This window comes from Macaca thibetana, chromosome 12 (assembly GCF_024542745.1).
Source record: "Macaca thibetana thibetana isolate TM-01 chromosome 12, ASM2454274v1, whole genome shotgun sequence".
Classification (NCBI taxonomy): Eukaryota; Metazoa; Chordata; class Mammalia; order Primates; family Cercopithecidae; genus Macaca; species Macaca thibetana.
The window spans coordinates 9,325,039-9,344,688 of NC_065589.1; the positions used below are offsets into that span (position 1 = coordinate 9,325,039).

General features: G+C 42.2%; 2 protein-coding genes and 1 non-coding gene across 6 annotated transcripts in view; all 3 read right to left on the minus strand.

The window, feature by feature from the left end:
• The window catches only part of DGKD (diacylglycerol kinase delta), a 681,592-nt gene that overhangs the window by 192,200 nt on the left and 469,742 nt on the right, over positions 1–19,650 (minus strand). The window lies entirely within an intron of this gene.
• ATG16L1 (autophagy related 16 like 1) overlaps positions 1–19,650 on the minus strand; it is a 46,211-nt gene that overhangs the window by 11,447 nt on the left and 15,114 nt on the right. The window contains exons 6-13 of one of the 4 annotated variants that reach the window (XM_050751562.1): positions 14,888–14,953; positions 11,584–11,670; positions 10,879–10,935; positions 10,614–10,664; positions 9,883–9,985; positions 7,019–7,124; positions 2,915–2,985; positions 1,341–1,412 (exon numbers count right to left, since the gene is read on the minus strand). In XM_050751562.1, the coding sequence (XP_050607519.1) occupies positions 1,341–1,412; positions 2,915–2,985; positions 7,019–7,124; positions 9,883–9,985; positions 10,614–10,664; positions 10,879–10,935; positions 11,584–11,670; positions 14,888–14,953 (613 nt within the window). The remainder of the gene's footprint in view (positions 1–1,340; positions 1,413–2,914; positions 2,986–7,018; positions 7,125–9,882; positions 9,986–10,613; positions 10,665–10,878; positions 10,936–11,583; positions 11,671–14,887; positions 14,954–19,650) is intronic. The other 3 variants (XM_050751564.1, XM_050751563.1, XM_050751565.1) reach the window with 3 other exon arrangements.
• On the minus strand, positions 8,666–8,941 carry LOC126933280 (small Cajal body-specific RNA 6). The gene has a single exon (XR_007718519.1). It is a non-coding gene; the product is annotated as a small Cajal body-specific RNA 6 (non-coding RNA).

Sequence of the window (19,650 nt, forward strand, 5' to 3'; positions counted from 1 at the left end):
AAGACCAGCCTGGCCAAGATGGTGAAACCCTGTCTCTACTAAAAAATACAAAAATTAGCTGGGCGTAGTGGAGGGCGCCTGTAATCCCAGCTACTCGGGAGGCTGAGGCAGGAGAATTGCTTGAACCTGGGAGGCGGAGCTTGCACTGAGCTGAGATGGCGCCACTGCACTCTATTGTGTTTAATAGCCTGGGTGACAGAGCAAGACTCTGCCTCAAACAAAAAACAAAAAAAAAAAAGAAAAAAGAAATTTATCTGGCTGGGCAGTGGCTCATGCCTGTAATCCCAGCACTTTGGGAGGCCGAGGTGGGCAGATCCCTTGAGGTCAGAAGTTCAAGACCAGCCTGGCCAACATGGTGAAACCCCATCTCTACTAAAAATATAAAAATTAGCCACGCCTGTAATCCTAGCTACTCAAGAGGCTGAGGCAGAATTGCTTGAACCCAGGAGGCAGAGGTTGAAGTGAGCCGAGATCATACCACTGTACTCTACACAAGAGCAAAACTCCATCTCAAAAAAAAAAAAAAAAAGAAAATTCATCTTAACATTACTTCCTGTTTTTGGTGTGGGTTGACACACACAAATGGCTTGTGTTGAACTTTTTTTTTTTTTTTTTTTTTTTTTTAGTAAAATACCTACTGATGCCAAATTCATTCTCCATTATATCTTTCAATAGCTTGTGTTTAATAAGCTTATGTGATGATTCCTTCAGGCTTATGGGGTAAAAAAGTCTGCAAATTAAGTTACATGCTTCCCCCTATGCCCCTGGCTCCCCTCAGAACAAAAATGATACAATCAAGTTTTGGTCTCTATCTTGGGTGCCAAGAGAATTCTCGGCAAGTTTCGGTTCAAATGCAGCTTTCCTCAACATCCAATCAGTTCTTCCTGCTCTGACACCTGTCCCCTCTTTCTCAGCTGGGAGTTTTTGTTTCAGAATTGTCTTATCCCTATGATACATCCATTTGTACTTCTATATCCCACTTTACTCTGTGAGGTAATTAAGTTTTAGAGCCCACAGGAATCATAATTCCTATGCTGTTGCTAAATTCTGTGCCATTAAGCTAAAATTGCTACCTACGAAAAGCATCTAGTCCTTATGAAGAGAATTCCAAGGTTTTCATGCAAATGTGAGGGTCCTATTGCAAATATTTTGAAACTGAGTCTTAGACAAAGAGTATAAAGTGGAAACACAGATTTCCCCAAGGAGGAAAGGAAGGGCAGGGTGAATCAAGCATGATTTTCGGGAAAACAAAGTCCCCTAATTAAGCACCTGCCAGTTTGTGCCTTGATAACACCACATGAAGTCTGGAGATTGCACTAACTTTCTTAACTGGGTCTTACCCGTAACCGATAATCATCCACAGTCCAGATTCGGCTTGCAAAATCATTTGAAGCTGCTAAGAGGTAAGAACCCTATGGGAATAAAGAAGAGGAAAACCAATTTTTAGCCAAATCAGAGGAGTTAAGTTCACACGATATAAATTCCCCAATAATCAAGTCCAAGAAGGTTTAGATGCCTCAAACTATACACCCAGCGTGAATACCAGCTACTGTCATGAGTGTGCTTTAACTCACCACTCTCCTTCGAGCTCAGACCTTTTTTTGAGCCTGCTCAATTTCACCTGAATATTGTAGACACCTCAAGCTCAAAATGGATCTCAGCCTTCCCTGCTCACTTTTCCCTTGGCAACCTTCACTAGCAGCAAATATCAACAAGTCAGAAACCTCAGAGGCACCCTTGACTCTCTCCTGGCCTAATCTCCCACTCACTCTGAGAACTGTTCATCTTCAATGTGTCAAGCCTGGTCCTCTCCTCTCTCCCCTATTGCCTCAGCCCCCACCTGGGCCTTCTGCATCTCTGCAGAAGCACTGAACGCACAGGCTGCTGCAGACCTGCTTCCTCCAATGCAGTCTTCAACACTGTCACAGTTATACCACAATTTAACACCACACCCATTTCTAAAAATCTCTCAAGTCTCCACATGGCTTTACAGAAGTCTAAACCTTTCAATACAACATACCCTCATTTTCCAACCTTATTCCCTTATCATTCCCCAATTAAATTCAAGGAGCAGTTATTTAGAACCTAATAGGCACTGTGCCAGGTGCTGGGAGTACAAAGATGTTTAACACCCAGACACCTGTCCTCAGGTAGTCAGCTCTCAGCTTAGTAAAAGAAGCAGATATACACAACCACTGTGCCATAGAATAGGTTTGCACAAGATGCTGGGAATACAGAAAGACACTCAACCCACCCAGGAATGTGAAAAAGGCTCCCCAGAGATGACAACCAAGATAACGACTCTTGGTAGATGAGGACACTGCCTTGGCCTCACCCAGTCATCACCTCCACCCAAGCGCCTGCACCTGCCCAGCCCAACCTCCTCTGCTCCCTCTGCCTGTGGTGTCCGTTCCTGGCTTTTTGCCTCCGACCTTTGATTATCTTTAGACCCGCTTTAAATGCCTTACTGTGGCCCCTAACCCTTGCCCCAGAATGAGCTACTCTCTCATCAGTATTTCCTTTCTACTCCACACACATCTCAACCATAACCTCAACACAATGCTTTGCAGTTTAATGCTTTCCCATCACTCTCATTTAGATGGTGAATCTCTGAGGGTAGAGACCACACTGGCCCCTGGAGTACAGCATCTATAAACTCAAAATACAACTATTAAGTGAAATTACACAGAGTACTGAGTAACATCACAAGCCTAATGCATGAAGCAGAACCCAAGGGTTTATCAGAGTTGATACAGCAATTAACCCTATAATCTACTTCCATCTTTCTTTAACATGGATTTGACTTAAGATATAGAGAATGGCAGAGAAATCGGGTAAGTTATTTTATAATTTCAAAAACTGAACGTCTTAAATTATTTCTAAAAACCTAAAATCATAGCTATTTGATACTTACAGCACTATCAAATTCAATGCTTGTAATTCCTGCATTACTGCCAGATAGGGAACCCTTGAACTCACATTTTTCTGTATAAAAAGAAAAAATTAGGATGATGGGAAGTTAAATAAAGTCAATAAATACATTAAAACTGGGCACTGAAATACAATGGAAGCCAATTATACTGCTGAAACAACAGCTATCCTGTACCTTTACAGAATCAAACAAAATAGCAGGACAAACAGAATATGAGAGATAAAAGATACTGCTAGTTTCTAAGAGGAATGCATGTCTAAGTGGACACTGACCCCAGTATCTTGCATGTGTGTTCTATTCTTTAAGAAATGTAGTTATTCATTCTCTTTAGAAAAATAAAGTGTAGGAATGCATAAACCATATCAATCAAACTAGAGACTGGGTTTATTCAGTTCCATTATTTCTCAGTAAATTTTAAAAACTTACATAAATCTTTGAATTGATCAGTATTTGTGCTAACTTAACTATCACTTTTGTATAAACTGGCAGTCAATTTCCAGATCCATGGTGTAGTAATTTTCATTAAGGTGTGAAAAGAAATTGGGTTACATTTAAATGACTAGTCATTAGAATACCAGTCAAGCTAGTTTGGAGTTTCTGGAATTTGCCCTCATACTTTATCTCCATGAACCTAAGATCCTGGCAAGCGAACTAAGTGCCAGCACCTCCCGTCCCTCTACACAGCTCTCCCTCACCAACAGAGCCACTGTCCACTTTATCTACTCTGCACTGTCCACCTTATCTACTCTGCAGTGTATACTTTATCTACTCTGCAGTGTCCACTTTATCTACTCTGCAGTGTCCACCTTATCTACTCTGCACTGTCCACCTTATCTACTCTGCAGTGTCCACCTTATCTACTCTGCAGTGTCCACTTTATCTACTCTGCTTCCAGACAGCCTGGCCACCCACACAGAAATTTCAGGAACCGGCAATCCCAAACTGAGAAGAGCAAAAATCTCAATGATTTGATTGAGTTCTTTTGAAAAGGGTAACTTAAGGATGATCCACACAGATAAGCTAGGAATTAGGGAAGCAGTGTAATCTTATTTGTAGAAGAGGAACACAGAACAGAAAACATGTCCACACATGTGTATCTTATTCAGTACTTCTAAGTAGTAAAAATAATGATTGGAGCCAGTATCAAAGTGACACGAATACTGATTTGAAGCCGTCATGTACGTTCAGGCCACGGACTGTTAACCTGGTTGATGAACTTCTCCTGTAAATCCACTTGCAAAATACAGCATATTTAATGGCTTTTTCCGGATCCTAGCTTTCTTAAGATTTTCAAAACGGTTGAAAAAGGCTAATATTCGCTAAGATCTTCCTTTAGATGAAGTCGTCACAGATAAAAATATTACTGCAAATTCTAAGAAATATCTCTTTGGCTTATGCTTAAAATACTGGTCTATTTGCTTGGCACGTAATACAGTGCTGAAATGTAAGAAGTGACCAAAAAATTAATGCTATTCAATATGAGAGACTGATCTCAAAAAGAACAAAGACTGTATTAAAACTAATTATCTACAAGGTATGGGGTGGGGGTGGGGAGTGCTATGTCAACAGCATTTGTATAATTCCCAGTGGAACTTCTGCTTTAGAGACAATGAGCAAAACCAGATGTTCCCAGTGGGAAGAAAGTGCCATTCTTCTGATATTCTAAAAGGATGAAAAAACAGGACTCCCAAACTATTTCAGAAAAGGTCTCTTGAACTTGGCCTCTTCCAAGATTCAGTAAATAAATATTAGCCAAGAGGAAAAACCTAGTAGACTGAAAAAGCTGGGCCGGGCGCGGTGGCTCAAGCCTGTAATCCCAGCACTTTGGGAGGCCGAGACGGGCGAATCACGAGTTCAGGAGATCGAGACCATCCTGGCTAACACGGTGAAACCCCGTCTCTACTAAAATACAAAAAAAAAATTAGCCGGGCGAGGTGGCGGGCGCCTGTACTCCCAGCTACTCGGGAGGCTGAGGCAGGAGAATGGCGTGAACCCGGGAGGCGGGGCTTGCAGTGAGCTGAGATCCGGCCACTGCACTCCAGCCTGGGCAACAGAGCCAGACTCCGTCTCAAAAAAAAAAAAAAAAAAAAAAAAAAGAAAAAGCTGTTTGTAGAAGAAAGGCCCTACACAATACTGTAAGAAATGCTGCCATACGTTCTTCTACTTCTGTAGATTAGGTAGAAACTTAATTTGACTAACACAAATTATGCGCTGGCACAAATTATGTCAGTATTAACTTCAATTGATGTTCATTTCCTTTTCAGCAGCAACAAGGTTACTAGAATTAAAGGTTGGTACCTCTAATTTTCTTATAGGTGTTTTTACTGACCAAGGAGTAAAACAAAAATATTTCTAGTGTTATATTTATTTAAATCTCAATGGTATAATCAAAACAGACTGTTTACTTCCATTTTACAAATCAAATTCCCTAAAATTTCCTTTTTTTTTTTTTTAAAGACACAGGGTCTTGCTCTGCTGCCCAGGCTGGAGTGCAGTAATGTGATCATAGCTCACAGCAGCCTCGCACTCCAGGGCTCAACTGATCTTCCCACTTCAGCTTCCCAGGAAGCTAGGACTGCAAGTGCATGCCCACTGCACCCAGGTACTTTTTAATACTTTTTTTGTAGAGACAGGGTCTCACTTTGTTGCCCAGGCTGATCTTGAACTCCTGGCCTAAGCAACCCTCTTGCCTCAGCCACACAAAGTGAAAATTTCTTATGATTTGTTTTTATTATTGTTTTCTAATAGCTTCAGCCATTATCATTCATAAGCTAAAATGTTTCCGGGCAAAACAGCAAATTTTAGCACGCTTCGATGGGCTGTAACTGCTGAGCCCCTTTCCTGAAAATCAAAGGACGGGGCAGACAGGAGGAGTGCTTTACTAATAATCTATTCTAATAAGTTGTTCCTGCTCTAATAATAAACCTTAAAAGCAGTACTCCTATGATTTTTCAGTTGCTAGAGAATGCTGGAGAAGGCTACAGTAAGAAGAGCATGGAATTTCAAGTCTTCTGACCTGCATTAGTCCTAGTTCCACCACTTCCTCACCATGGAAATCATTCACCAGCCATGTAAATCACGTAGTGTCTGAGTTTTATTCCCTTTATCTGTGAAATGGCTCAATCTCTACCATTCTAACCACACAGGGCTGTTGTGAAGATCAGGGGAATTAACAGACAAAATCACTTTGGAGATACTTATTGCTGGACAGGGATAATGTATGGACTATGGACACCCGACAAAGTGGTTCCTATTAAAAACCTTAAGCCTTATTCTTTGGCCTTACTTTAGTAAAAATACATGCATATTTAACTGAATCTTGAAAATGTCAAAACTGGGAAATGCCCAGCTTCAGATTTCTAAGAGATGGTTTCATTAACTTCCATTTTCTGTTTTAATGCCATCCATCTCTGAGCATCCTAGAAGTCCAAAGAGACTGAGTCTCCATCTAAGGGCCCTTGTCTGATACACTGTTAAAGACATCTTTTCTAGGTAACACACGTCTCTTTTCTGAAGCTTAGACATGACGCCAGTCATTTTTTCCCCTAGGTTATTGCCATTGTCATTAAATGCATCAACTATAGCTTAATGTATAGTTTAACTGTAGAATCCATGATCATAAGACTTATTTTCCTCATAAAAATGGTACTATTTTGCAAGATGTTCTGATTGGTATATACTTGAGAAAAATTACAGAAACCTTACTAACATAAACATATCCATAACAGTATTTTCTGGTCACTACTTAGAAAATGACAGCAAACATCCACTCGGATGTAAAGAATAACTGAGATGTACAATGCTTTGCTCAAATGATCCCTTACATAAAATGTATGTTTTGGGAAGATGAACAATTCACAGTGCCTGAAAGCAAGGTCAACAATTCACAGTGCTTTCTGAAAGCAAGGGTGCATCATCTCAAATTTTCAGTCTGAGGCCGGGCGCGGTCAACCAATCCCAGCATTTGCCACGAGCAGGACACAGCTTGAAACCCCGTCTCTACTGTGGCGGGCGCCTGTAGTCCCAACTGCAAGGAGTGCATCATCTCAAATTTTTTCAGTCTGAGATCATGCAGCAGGCTCTCACCTCCAAATACTTCCCAAAGCTTAACCCTGCGGTCCATGCCTCCGGTGGCCAGTAACCGGGAACCTGGACTGAACTGCACAGCGTTGACTTCCCCATCATGTGCATCCTGCAAGACAAGTACCCTGCGTCAAACCCAGTCATTCTCATTCCAAGAGCTCAAGAAGCGCGAACACTCCAAATGCCTAATTCATGGGGAAACGCTCATCCTTAAAGACAGGTGGAGCCAATCACAAACTAAACTGGACTCCTAGCTCAGGTCTCCTAAGATTCTATTATCATTTTATTCTTCTAGTTACAGTTGCATCAGAGTACAGCGCAACCTTCTCAAAAAGTACTCAAAATCTGTGTAGATTGCTTAAAAAGTTGGTCCTTGCATTAATATCATTTGTTCTAACAATAGTGGCCTATATTTATCTTAATAGTTTAAAAGTAAACCTAGAATTAGTTAATTTTGGTCTAGACTGAGTTGAATATTACTTATTGATCTACTAGTAATTACTAATTTACTAATAATATTAAATACTACCTATTTAAATAATGTATAGTACATGGCCTCTCATAATACAGCTTTCACAATGAGACCTAATATAAGCAGATGGCAAAAACATCAATCTGTGTTACAATGGAATTCTATGTAGTTCTTTGTGGAAACACTATGGGACTAGTGTGTACTGGCAGTGTGACCTCTGCCAAGTTTCTGAAGTCTCAGTTTGCTCAGCTCCAGAAAGGTTTTTGCAACCCAGAATGGTACCTGTTAAATGAGTAAGCCGTGGATAAAAATGACAGTCGTTATTTTAGGAGAATTTATATTTTTAATAGGGAAATTTCTGATACTGGCATAAACACTGGCAAAAGATGGTACTTATGTTCAGGATGACAAAGAAAACCAAGTAAAAAAGCATCCTGGCTGGGTGCGGTGGCACACATCTGTGATCCCAGCACTTCGGGGAGACCGATGTGGGCGGATAGCATGAGCTCAGGAGTTCAAGACCAGCCTGGGCAACATGGCGAAACCCCATCTCTTAAAAACAAAAAACCAAAAATCAGCCAGGTGTGGTAGCACACACCTGTTGTTCCAGCTACTCGGGAGGCTGAGGTGGGAGGATTGCTTCAGCACAAGGTTGAGGCTGCAGCAAGCTGAGATTGTGCTACTGTACTCCAGCCTGGATAACAGAGACCCAGCCAGCATCTCATTCTAGAATGGGAAAAGGGAATAATCAAAAAATTCACTATACTCTCAAGAAGATTATGGGTAGTGAAATATTTTTAGATGAAATATAATGCCTAGGATTGGCTTCAAATTGCTCCAGCAAAAGTGTTTGAAAATTTCTATAATAGAGAAGGAAAAGAAAGACTAGAAAACATAGACTACCAATATGAGATTGTTAAGTAGATAATCACTTGTCTAAAAGGTCACTTGGGGAAGAGAATATGTGATATTCACATTCGCTTGTGACTAAAAAAAAAAAGATGCTTGAAGAATCACAGAGAGAGCAATACAGGCTGGGCAGCAGGCGCCACTTTGGTAATTTCATTTTCTATTTTCCCTCCCTCTTGTGACCCACTGCTGAAAAGTATGACCGGTGACCAAACCTTTTACCCCCATGAAACTTCCTTTTCTTTTTCATGCTTTCTTTCTCCTTAGGAGGTCTCAGATTGAAAACTTGAGATCACGCACCATCACACCCATGACTGCCACTCGTCAGTCTCCTGTGTAACTGGTTTTGTTGGATACTTGTCAGCTGTGAACCGATCACTCTCAGAAACACACACTGACAGAATCCCAAATTATCAGCTGCTCCATGATCCCATACACATGACTTAAATGTGACAGGAGGAAAAAAATGGGCTGCTGGGAGTTGAGGGCAACAAAGGGACTGTGACATTCAGTGCAATCAGACCTTTTACCAATCATCATCGACCTCTGCAAGGCGCCCGGTTCATCACGGAATCACAGGAGTGGAGTGGGACTGGGTAGGGGCCTTGATATGTCCCACCCCGACTCCTCCTCCAAAGCGGAACTCTCTTTACAACAGTCAAGGCAGTTCATCACTCAGCCAGTCCACTGTGTAACTAGCAAAGTCCCTCCTTACACCCAGAACCCAAAGCTCCCACCACATAAATTCCATCCCACTTTTACGGCAAAATCTTCCCTGCTTTGAAAGCTGGCTCCTTTCACTTACCCGCTGCCAGTTATTAGGCCAGTACGGGAGTCAGTCCAGCTCTCCAGGTTCTGTTCTTTGCGCTCTGTTTCCTACCCTCCTCGTACTTTGACAGTTCTGAGCCAGGTACTGAATGTTTCCCCAGGCTGGCTCCATTTCTGCTCAATTACCCCTGCTGGGATGCAAACTATCTGCTAGCACTAGGACCCAGCTCTGAACTCCAGGTGACAGCCCTGGTATCCATCACAGTGGCTTCTGCCCAGGACTGCTTCCAATCATAGACCCCTAATGGTTGGGAGTCATACAGATAGGGGTATAATTCATGAAACCAACAGCTGTCCTACTTCCAAAATAGATCACTGACTGGCAACTCACTCTAAACTGGAGCCAATTGGTGACAATAATTATATAAATCACTCTCCCATTTCTCACCATTCCTAATTACTTTTCCTTTGCCCTATCCTTCATGCTAGCAATCCTTTCTGTCAGCTCTGCCATTACAGAGGATGGTTGTAACAAATTTTTTCCTCTGAAACTAAGCAAAATAGATCGATTTCTCACAGCTGACAGAGCCAACAGGTGTAAAAGCTTGATATAAGTAAAATAATGGAACGCTTAGCTGCAGGCATAGAAAGGACCCTTTAATTGCCAGGCTCTGTCACTATATCAAGCACGTGAGGCTTGGGGCTGAAGCATACTTACGAAGACACACAAGGCCGTAGTTGGTACCCTCACTTCTTTACCAGAACCAGGATGAGTATCCACATTGTCCTGGGGGACTGGGAAGGAAGAGACAGAGCGTCTCCTAAGAAATAACATAAAGACAAATGTCAGACAGGATTGCAAAGGTTTACTGCTCATCAAATTGTTAGAAAGGACTCCAAGATGACCTTGCTTAAGCAGACTGCCTGTTGATAGCCTGTCCCTTCTAGATTCTTCAAACTATAGAACAATTCACAAAAAAATCAAAAGCACCCTCACTCAAATGAGAAAGAGAGCCAGCACATGCCTTACTCTCCTGCACACTAACCGGTGGACTCCAAAACCCAACAACAAAAAGCAATCCTGAACAATTGCTTTCCCAGTCAATAAGCTGCTGGGAAACTTTCTCAACGTAACAGCTAGCTCGGAGGTAGCTCTTTGCTATTTTTCGCAAACCTATTTTATTTCTATGCCTAGTTAGAATCACCCTCATCACTTGTGATCAATGTGGAGTCTAACGCATGCCAAAAGAAAGCAACAAGAGCATGAGTACTGTACAAAGTGTTCAGTGTGGCAGCCCTGCTCTGAGGGCTCCCGGCATTCCTAGGAACATGCAAAGCATCCGGGTTAGCACGTGAACATCTGATGACTGAGGGCAGTGAAGCGGTGATCGGCATAATTGTTAAGGACCCACACTCACATGCTGGACTAAGAGAGGATAATAGTTTCACCTGGCAGCATCAGAAGAAGAATGATGTCCCAAAAGGGGAGACTCGGACAGACTAAAGGGAAAGGCCAGAGATCAGCACGCAGCGAGATTAAGAGGAAAGGAAGTTGAGGGAAAAAGGAAGAAGCTAAATGAAAAGCTGATATTAAGGCACATGTATACTCTGCACCACTGAAACCTGGTGTACATTTAAAAAATAAAAATAAGTCATGTACATATACTTAGGTATACTTATACACATTTTAAAAAGGAAAGGTCTTCTAACCTACCCAAAGATATTAGTGATAGAATCCAGAAGGCCTCCAGCAGGCTGCGAGAGTCGCTTACTAAAGAGGAGGGGAGGATAGGTTTAAACCTTAGAAACATTTTGCCCAAATAATCAATCAATAAAAGCAGCCCACAAAAACAGGTACCTGGGAGTATGTTTCCCGTTTAGTTCCCAAACCCCAGCCGAGAGAAACCCAACATAGTACCAAACTGCCAGAAAATAGTGGGAAGGGAAAAGGGAAAACCCAGCCTAGAAGTTTCAAAAGAAACAAGGTTCCCTAGTATTAAATTAATTTCCCTGTAAATAAAGCATTAGACAACTAACACCTCACAACTCCTGGCTACCTAACCAATCCCCACTCTTTTAAGGGCGGTGGGGAGGGGAAGCCCTAGGAAGAATGAAACAGGATGATCTAAACCTAAACAATCATTCTGCTTACTAAGGTTTAACTGTCCATATTTTAGTAAGCCACTACATTTTTTTGTATTTAGAAGCATTTGAAGCCACCCATGTTCTGCTTCCCTCCCATTAAGCAGAGGTGCAGTGAGAAAGACTAGACACCTCTGTGGTGTGTACAACGCTGGGTGTCCCAGCAAAGCGGTAGGGAGTTGGGTGCATCTGACTGCATTCTTTGTCAGGTCCACAGATGTGCCTTCATACTGCTCCTCAAGCTGTCTTTTCCCCTGGCTCAAACCCGCCTACTTACGTGGCTGCTCTGCTGATGGCTCGCACAGGAGAGGTCTCTTCTGTGTGATCAGAGGTTTCATCCACAATGACCTCAATGTCATCATCCCTGAAAGAAAGGCAAGAGATTCTTTGATTCTCTTGAACAGGAGCTCTGTGATTAATCTGTTCTGCAAATGCTAATATCATTTTCTAGTTAGATCTTAGATCACTTGTCTATGACAGCAATGTTTTAAAGGTTCTTTGGAAAAAAAGGAAGAGCTGCCATGTTCTGAACAACACTAAAATAAACATTTAACCTGTTCAAATCAAATCCAGAATTTCAACTGAGAATAAATTTAAAAGTGAGCTTTTGATCCTTTTAGGTATAAACACAGTTCCTACTTGGAAAGCAATGAAATATGATCTGTTGAGTCTATAATCACATAACCAGTGCCAAAGCAGGGCATTCCATCAGCAGTCAGCATCACAGTTGAAGGGCTGCAGTACTCACCAAGCACAGTTCTCATGATACAAGGGCTGAGGGGTACCTAGGATAGTTTGGGGCAGCAGCTATAGAATATAATAACAACAGTGTAGGGAGAAGAATTCAGGGAAAGAAGGGATGGCTAAATGGGCCATGAAATCAACAGCTGACTTAACCCAGTTTCAAATATTACTTTAATTAAAAAATAGAAAAACAAAATGTAGGCCGGGCGCGGTGGCTCAAGCCTGTAATCCCAGCACTTTGGGAGGCCGAGACGGGCGGATCACGAGGTCAGGAGATCGAGACCACCCTGGCTAACACGGTGAAACCCCGTCTCTGCTAAAAATTATAAAAAAAAACTAGCCGGGCACGGTGGCGGGTGCCTGTAGTCCCAACTACTCGGGAGGCTGAGGCAGGAGAATGGCGTGAACCCGGGAAGCAGAGCTTGCAGTGAGCTGAGATCCGGCCACTGCACTCCAGCCTGGGCGGCAGAGCCAGACTCTGTCTCAAAAAAAAAAAAAAAAAAAAAAAAGAAAAACAAAATGTAAGCACTATGCATTTTTGACTCTGCATATTTTATGTTTAAATACATAGTGTCTCTGACATTAGGAGAGCCCATCACACTTCAAATGACATAATCAAGTCATAGGACATGTTCCCTTTGTTGCTGTTTGTCCCAGCAGATGCAAAGCACCTCTGGAATCCCCCTTCCTCATATGGACCACGTCTTTCCTAGTTGGAGGAGCGCAAGTAATTATTTTGGTCTTAATGACCTCCTACTGACATGCAACCTTCATGGAGAAGTAAGATAATTAAATGTAATAACCCAAGATTTCATCACCTACTGTTTGGATTCACAAGAACTTGACAGAAAGATTTTTCCTTTTCAATGGGTAATTATCTGGATTAGGTAAATATATACTTAAGAACCTGTTACTAAGCAAGTTAAACCAAGTCAAAGTAAATTTATTTTCCTTAGCTATTTATTCCAGGACTATGTGTAATTATTGCACCACATTTTGGCCAGGATGTAGAAGGGAATAAAGCCAGGTCTAAAGAAAGAGGACAAGGCTGTGCTTTATTTTTTTGATTGGCTTTCCCAGCGAGCTAGGTTTGAGAGAGCCACCTGTGCCCACACAAGGACGAGAGGAGAACTGCAAAGACAGGAACTGCAAATATGAGCTGAGCCTTTGGCAATGTCCTGTTGAAAATAGAATTTTATGGTTGTAAGTACTTGGAACTGTGCTTAGGAGCGGGACCATAAGGAAACACTAGCATTTGCTAAGTTATCAAAACCTTTCAAAGATGTATGTCCTCTGACCCAGAAACTCCTTAGGGAAGCATAGAGATTAAGAACAGGCCTTAGGCCAGGCGCAGTGGCTCATGCCTGTAATTTCAGCACTTAGGGAGGCCAAGGCGGGTGGATCACCTGAAGTCAGGGGTTTAAGACCAGCCTGACCAACACGGAGAAACCCCGTCTCTAATAAAATACAAAATTAGCTGAGCGTGGTGGCGCATGACTGTAATGCCAGCTACTTGGAAGGCTGAGGCAGGAGAATCACTTACACCTGGGAGGTGGAGGTTGTGGTGTGTGGAGATCGCACTATTGCACTTTAGCCTGGGCAACAAGAGTGAAACTCTGTCTCAAAATAAAATAAAATAACAGGCCTTTACAGCCCTGTGTTTGCATCCTACCTCGGCCCCTTCCTGTATGATCTTGGGCAGGATGCTCAACCTGTCTAAACTGTCACAGTCAACCTGGTTATGCAAATGACACTTTTATAAACTGTTATTTTGAAGAAACCAAATATCATTTCCAGGTCAACTATTTATTTACTTTGTGACTTGGGAAAATACAACTGAGATTAATCTTCCACATCTGAGTGTGCAGACACACATGTATCCTACACATCTAAAGCAAAGGCATGATATGGGAACCTTTGTTTCTTTATAAATTAAAACGTTAGTTGATGAATGACTCCTAGTTGAATTTAAACCCCTCCTCTTATAAGGAATCAACCAACATTTTAAAAAAATAGTGGATCGTAACTCTAAAACTATATTCCAAAACACATTTCAATAGAAAAGAAACATCCTAGAGCAAAGGAAACTGTTTTCTGCCACTATCAAAGCTTCAAATCTCGGAGAAGATACCCCACCTTAACTTGTAGGCAGACTAGGAAAAGCTCCAGAGCTAGTTCAATTCCTTCTGTTCCAAGAGCTCTTAGTTTTCACTTATGTTTCCACTTTAAGTTACAAACCAAAGGGAGCAAGGAGGGAAAAAACAAGCAAAACAACAGGAACAACCCCACCGCAGCATCACATGGCAGGCACAGTGGAGAGGCAGAAAACTGATCGTTCAAAGCGCCATCAGGAAACGGCAAGGCAGTAATGTGTACCGAGCGCAGGAAGTTAGAATTCACATTCACAGCTGATGAACAGAAACTTTTCAGAAGGTTGTTTGGTGGTATGTTCCAAAAGTTTTGACCCACCAAATTTTATTTTCAATAATCTATCTCAAGTAAGTAATCAGAAATAGGGTCAAAGGCCATATTAGTACATTATTTGTAAGTGAGAAATCAGAAGCCACCAAAATACAATTAAAATGATATATGAATGTTAGTTCTGAGTGGTGGAAGAATTGTATGGTTTCATTTTCTTCCTTTAAGTATTCTTTCTAAAATCTGTAAGATGATTTTACAGAAATAAAAACATTAGAAGCTATGATCACACCACTGCACTCCAGCCTGGGCAACAGAGCAAGACCCTGTCTCAAAAAAAACAAAAACAAAACGAAACAAAACTTTTAAGAGAGCCAAACTCTCAGGAGCACAGTTTCGATTCATTTATCTTTACTTACTGTTCGACTGGTAGAGGTTCCTTTGCTGCTTCTGCAAGCTCTTTCTGTAGCCGGGCTTGCCGCCTCCTGTTTTGAGAAAAAAAAAAAAAAAAAGCCCACCATTTATGTCTGCTTAAGAAAGCATGGGGTTTGGGCTCTCCAGAAGCTACCAGTTCTAACACATTCAGTGCATGTGAAATAACAACTACCCTGAGCAAAATACTCAAAGTCACAAGCCCAAACTCATAACATCAGTGAGGCTCCCTTTTTAAATGGTTTCAGAGTAAAGCCTAGAAGACAGATAGGTCACATTATTAGAGAAAGCAGTGAACTGGTAAAGGAGGAGGCCTGCCTTCTGGGACCCAGGGTCTCTTAGGATAGACACGTGCCTCAGGCTCACTGAGGGTTAGTCATGGTTGTGGCTTAAGTTTTCTGAAGCAAATAGTCTTATACGGGTTGAGCATCCATTACTTGAAATGTTTGGGACTACAAGTGTTTCAGATTTTTCATTTTCTCAGATTTCGAAGTTTTGCATAAACATGATATGAATCTTGAGGACGGGATCCAGGTCTAAACATGAAATTCAGTTGAATTGACGGTAAATCGGAAATCTGAAATGCTCCAATGAGTACTTCGAGTGTCATGCTGGTACTCAAGAAGTTTCAGATTCTGGAGCATTGTGGAGTCTGGGATACGGGATGCTCAACCTGCATTCACACACCCACAGCATGATTACTAACAGTGACGATTTACCTAGGACTTCCCCGTACCTGACATTGTTAATTACTTTACAGACTTTAACTCATTTAAGCCTTATAACAACCTTTTGAGGTAAATACCATTATTGCCACCTATAAAAGAGGAAACTGAGGTATAGTGAGATTCTTCAACTGTCAAAATTTACGTAACATTAGAAACTTTAGGCCGGGCGCGGTGGCTCAAGCCTGTAATCCCAGCACTTTGGGAGGCCGAGACGGGCGGATCACGAGGTCAGGAGATCGAGACCATCCTGGCTAACACGGTGAAACCCCGTCTCTACTAAAAAAAATACAAAAAACTAGCCGGGCGAGGTGGCGGGCGCCTGTAGTCCCAGCTACTTGGGAGGCTGAGGCAGGAGAATGGCGTGAACCCAGGAGGCGGAGCTTGCAGTGAGCTGAGATCCGGCCACTGCACTCCAGCCTGGGCGACAGAGCGAGACTCCGTCTCAAAAAAAATAAAAAAAAAAAACAAAAAAACAAAAGAAACTTTAATAGAAGTCTTGGCTGTGACAAATTTTACCATGGTCAAAGTTTCATCCACTAACTCCCCTTCTCAGAATCATTTTTGTCTCTCATTCAAGTCCTAAATTCAGAAACTCCCTAACTTCTAACCCTGACCTCACACTCTCTTCTTTGACAAATTTCACTTCTAACTATGGCTATACCTGTTAGGTGGAGGACTCCTAATTTAGAACTCCAGCAATGCTACTGAGCTGCAATCAAGAATTCTGCTGAACTTTCTCTTAACTTCTACCATAGTGATAATTCTCAAAATGAAGGTAAGTCCTCTAGGCAGTATAGCAGAATCTTGGGAAGGGGTGTGGGCATAGCTTTAAAAGTACAATACGCTTTTGATTTTATACCTCGAAGACGAAAAATAACTTTTACAGGGCAAATTACCAAAAATACAATTTATCCAAATTTTCTTACCTGGAAGAGACAACCTGTGAACTCTCTTCGAGGAAAAACAAGAGTCTCAGTATGAGGTGTGTGAGTACCACTACTCTATGATTAAAGCACTTGTTGATTGTCTGATATCTACTTTCTATAACTTTAGGTTATAGAAATATATGCAAGGTGGGGATAAAAACTTGACCTAGGGTCACAGGGAAAGGAAACCACCACCTGTCATCAGGGTTTCATCACTATAGCTGAAAGGAAAGGTCTTTAATAGTTCAGAGTCTGTCTCTGTCACCCCAGCTGGAGGGCAGTGGCATCATCTCAGCTCACTGCAATCTCCCCTTCCTGTGTTCAAGCGATTCTCCTGTCTCAGCCTCCTGAGTAGCTGGGATTACAGGCACCCGCCACTACATCCAGCTAATTTCTGTGTTTTTAGTAGAGATGGAGTTTTTCCATGTTAGCCAGGCTGGTCTTGAACTCCTGACCTCAGGTGATCCACCTGCCTCGGCTTCCCAAAGTGCTGGGATTACAGGCGGGAATCACCGCACCCGGCCCCGAGTGCATCTTATGAAGCAGTCACTGTGCCTGACCGCAGGGACACGTGGCAGCATAGGGAAGGAGGCAGTGTGTGAAGAGCTATTTCAAAACAGTGTGCTACATATGGCCCAGGTAAACCACAGCTGCCCGAAGCAGGAAGATGAGGGACATCTAAGCTGGGGAGGCAGGAAGTGGGTAATGAGGCGGGAAGGTTTCTAGGAGGAGAATCTACCTAAGCAAATGAAGACTCCTCAGGCCCGACATCTGCAATCACATGATACCTCCGAGTGCACATCCCTAGGAAGATGCTTCAAAGGGTGGGCTAGGGAATGAGGACCCCGTCCACTGCACTGCTCAGGGGCTCTTCCTTGACATCGCCACACATCTCCCCCAACTTCTCCCTCTAGCAGCCTCTCAGCTGACGTGAACGTGCAACCTAGCAGCATCTAGCTCACCTGAGGCCCCTGACACCCTCACACTTCTGACAGGTTCCATGGCATAAGCCAAACAAGTCTGCTTCAAGTAAATGTGAGACAGAACAATACAAAAAGGACAGCTTACTTTCTCTTAATAGAAACCAGAAAATTAGAAAATACAGGTAAGTATAAAATGAGAAATCAAAAACCATAATCTCACCACCCCCAAACATCAACACCAGTAACAGTACATATAATTCCTTCCAGTCATTTTTTTAAAAAAGTATACAAAATTGGAATCATTTGTATAAAAACATTTTGTGTCCTATTTTTGGTTATATTAATTTTAGGCATTTTCCACAGCACTAAATATTCTTTTTGTTTTGCTTTTGCTAGAGCCTAGTGGCATGATATTTGGCTCACTGTAACTTCCACCTCCCAGGTTCAAGCGATTCTCCTGCCTCAGCCTTCTGAGTAGCTGGAATTACAGGCATGCGCCACCAAGCCCGGCTAATTTTTTTATTTTTAGTAGAGACGGGATTTCACCATGTTGGCCAGGCTGGTCTCGAATTCCTAACCTCAAGTGATTCACCTTCCTTGGCCTCCCAAAGTGCTGGGATTACAGTGAGCCACCACACCGGGCCAATCTTACACCTTCTAACAGTATTTCTGTATCCATTTGCAGCATTTTTGTATCCATTAAGTAATCTCTCTTTAACCTCCCTCCCCACTACTTTTCTCATGCTCTGGTAACCACAGTTATACTCTGTATCTCTAGAACATTTTTCTTTTAGCCCCACAGGTAGAAGCATGCAATATCTGCCTTCCTGTGTCTGGCTTATTTCACTTAATATACTGTCCATCCAAGTGGTTGCAAATGACATGATTTAATTCATTTTTATAGCGAATAATATTCCATTGTGTATATGTACAGCACATTTTCTTTATCCATTAAGCCAATGATGAATATGTAGATTAATCCATATCTTGGCTATTGTGAATGGTGCTGCCACAAACGACGGTAGCGCAGATCATCTCTTTGATATACTAACTTGTTTTTCCATCATCACCCTTTAAAAGACTCTTTCCTATCGTAATTTATTCCCTTTAAAAGACTCTTTCCTATTGTCATTTATTCACTTTTAAATTACCTGGAATAATCTCTTCAAACTCAAAACTACTGATATGGGGATTTAAAAATATGTATGTTCTAATCTGTAGAGCTTTTTTGTTTGTTTCTGGATGGGGTCTCACTCTGTCACTGAGGCTGGAATGCAGTGGCACAACTTTGGCTCAGTGTTGCTTTAAACTACTGGGCTCAAGCGACTCTCCCCCATCAGCCTCCTCAGTAGCTGAGACCACAAGCACATGCCACCATGCTTAGCTTTTGTTTTAGTTTTTTGTTTTTTTTTTTGTACAGATGGAGTCTCACTATGTTGCTCAGGCTGCTCTTGAAACTCCTGGTTTTAAGCTATCCTCCTGCCACCGCCTCCCAAAGGGCTGGGATTACAGGCATGAGCTACGTACTGCACCTGGCATCTGCTGAACTTGTTTTAATAGCTTTTCAGCTCATTTTCTTAGGTTTCTAGGTGGATGATCACCCCTTCTTTTCAATGGTTGGTTGGCCAGAACATCCAGATCGGTGTTCTCTATGAGTTGTGAGAGTGAACCTCTCCTTGTTCTCTTGTAGGTTTTAGTAAGAGTGTATATAGATGGTTGATCAGTGGGCCTTGACCAGGGGATGACTGGACTCTCTGGGGCAGCTTTTAAACACACACATTTCCCACAACAGAGATTCGAATTCCTAATATAACTGATTTCTTGATAATCCACTTTTTAATTCCCACGTCTCAGGACGTTTCAGATTTATCTTAAACAGACTTAGAAGGATTGCAGTGAATTCTTTAAAAATCTATCAATGGCCAGGCACGGGGGCTCATACATGTAATTCCAGCACTTTGGGAGGCCGAGGCAGGTGGATCAACTGAGGTCTGGAGTTTGAGACCAGCCTGGCCAATGTGGTGAAACCCCACCTCTACTAAAAATACAACAATTAGCCAGGCATGGTGGCGTATGCCTTAATCTCAGCTACTCAGGAGGCTGAGGCAGGAGAATCACTTGAACCTGGGAGCTGGAGGTTGCAGTGAGCTGAGATCACGCCACTGCACTCCAG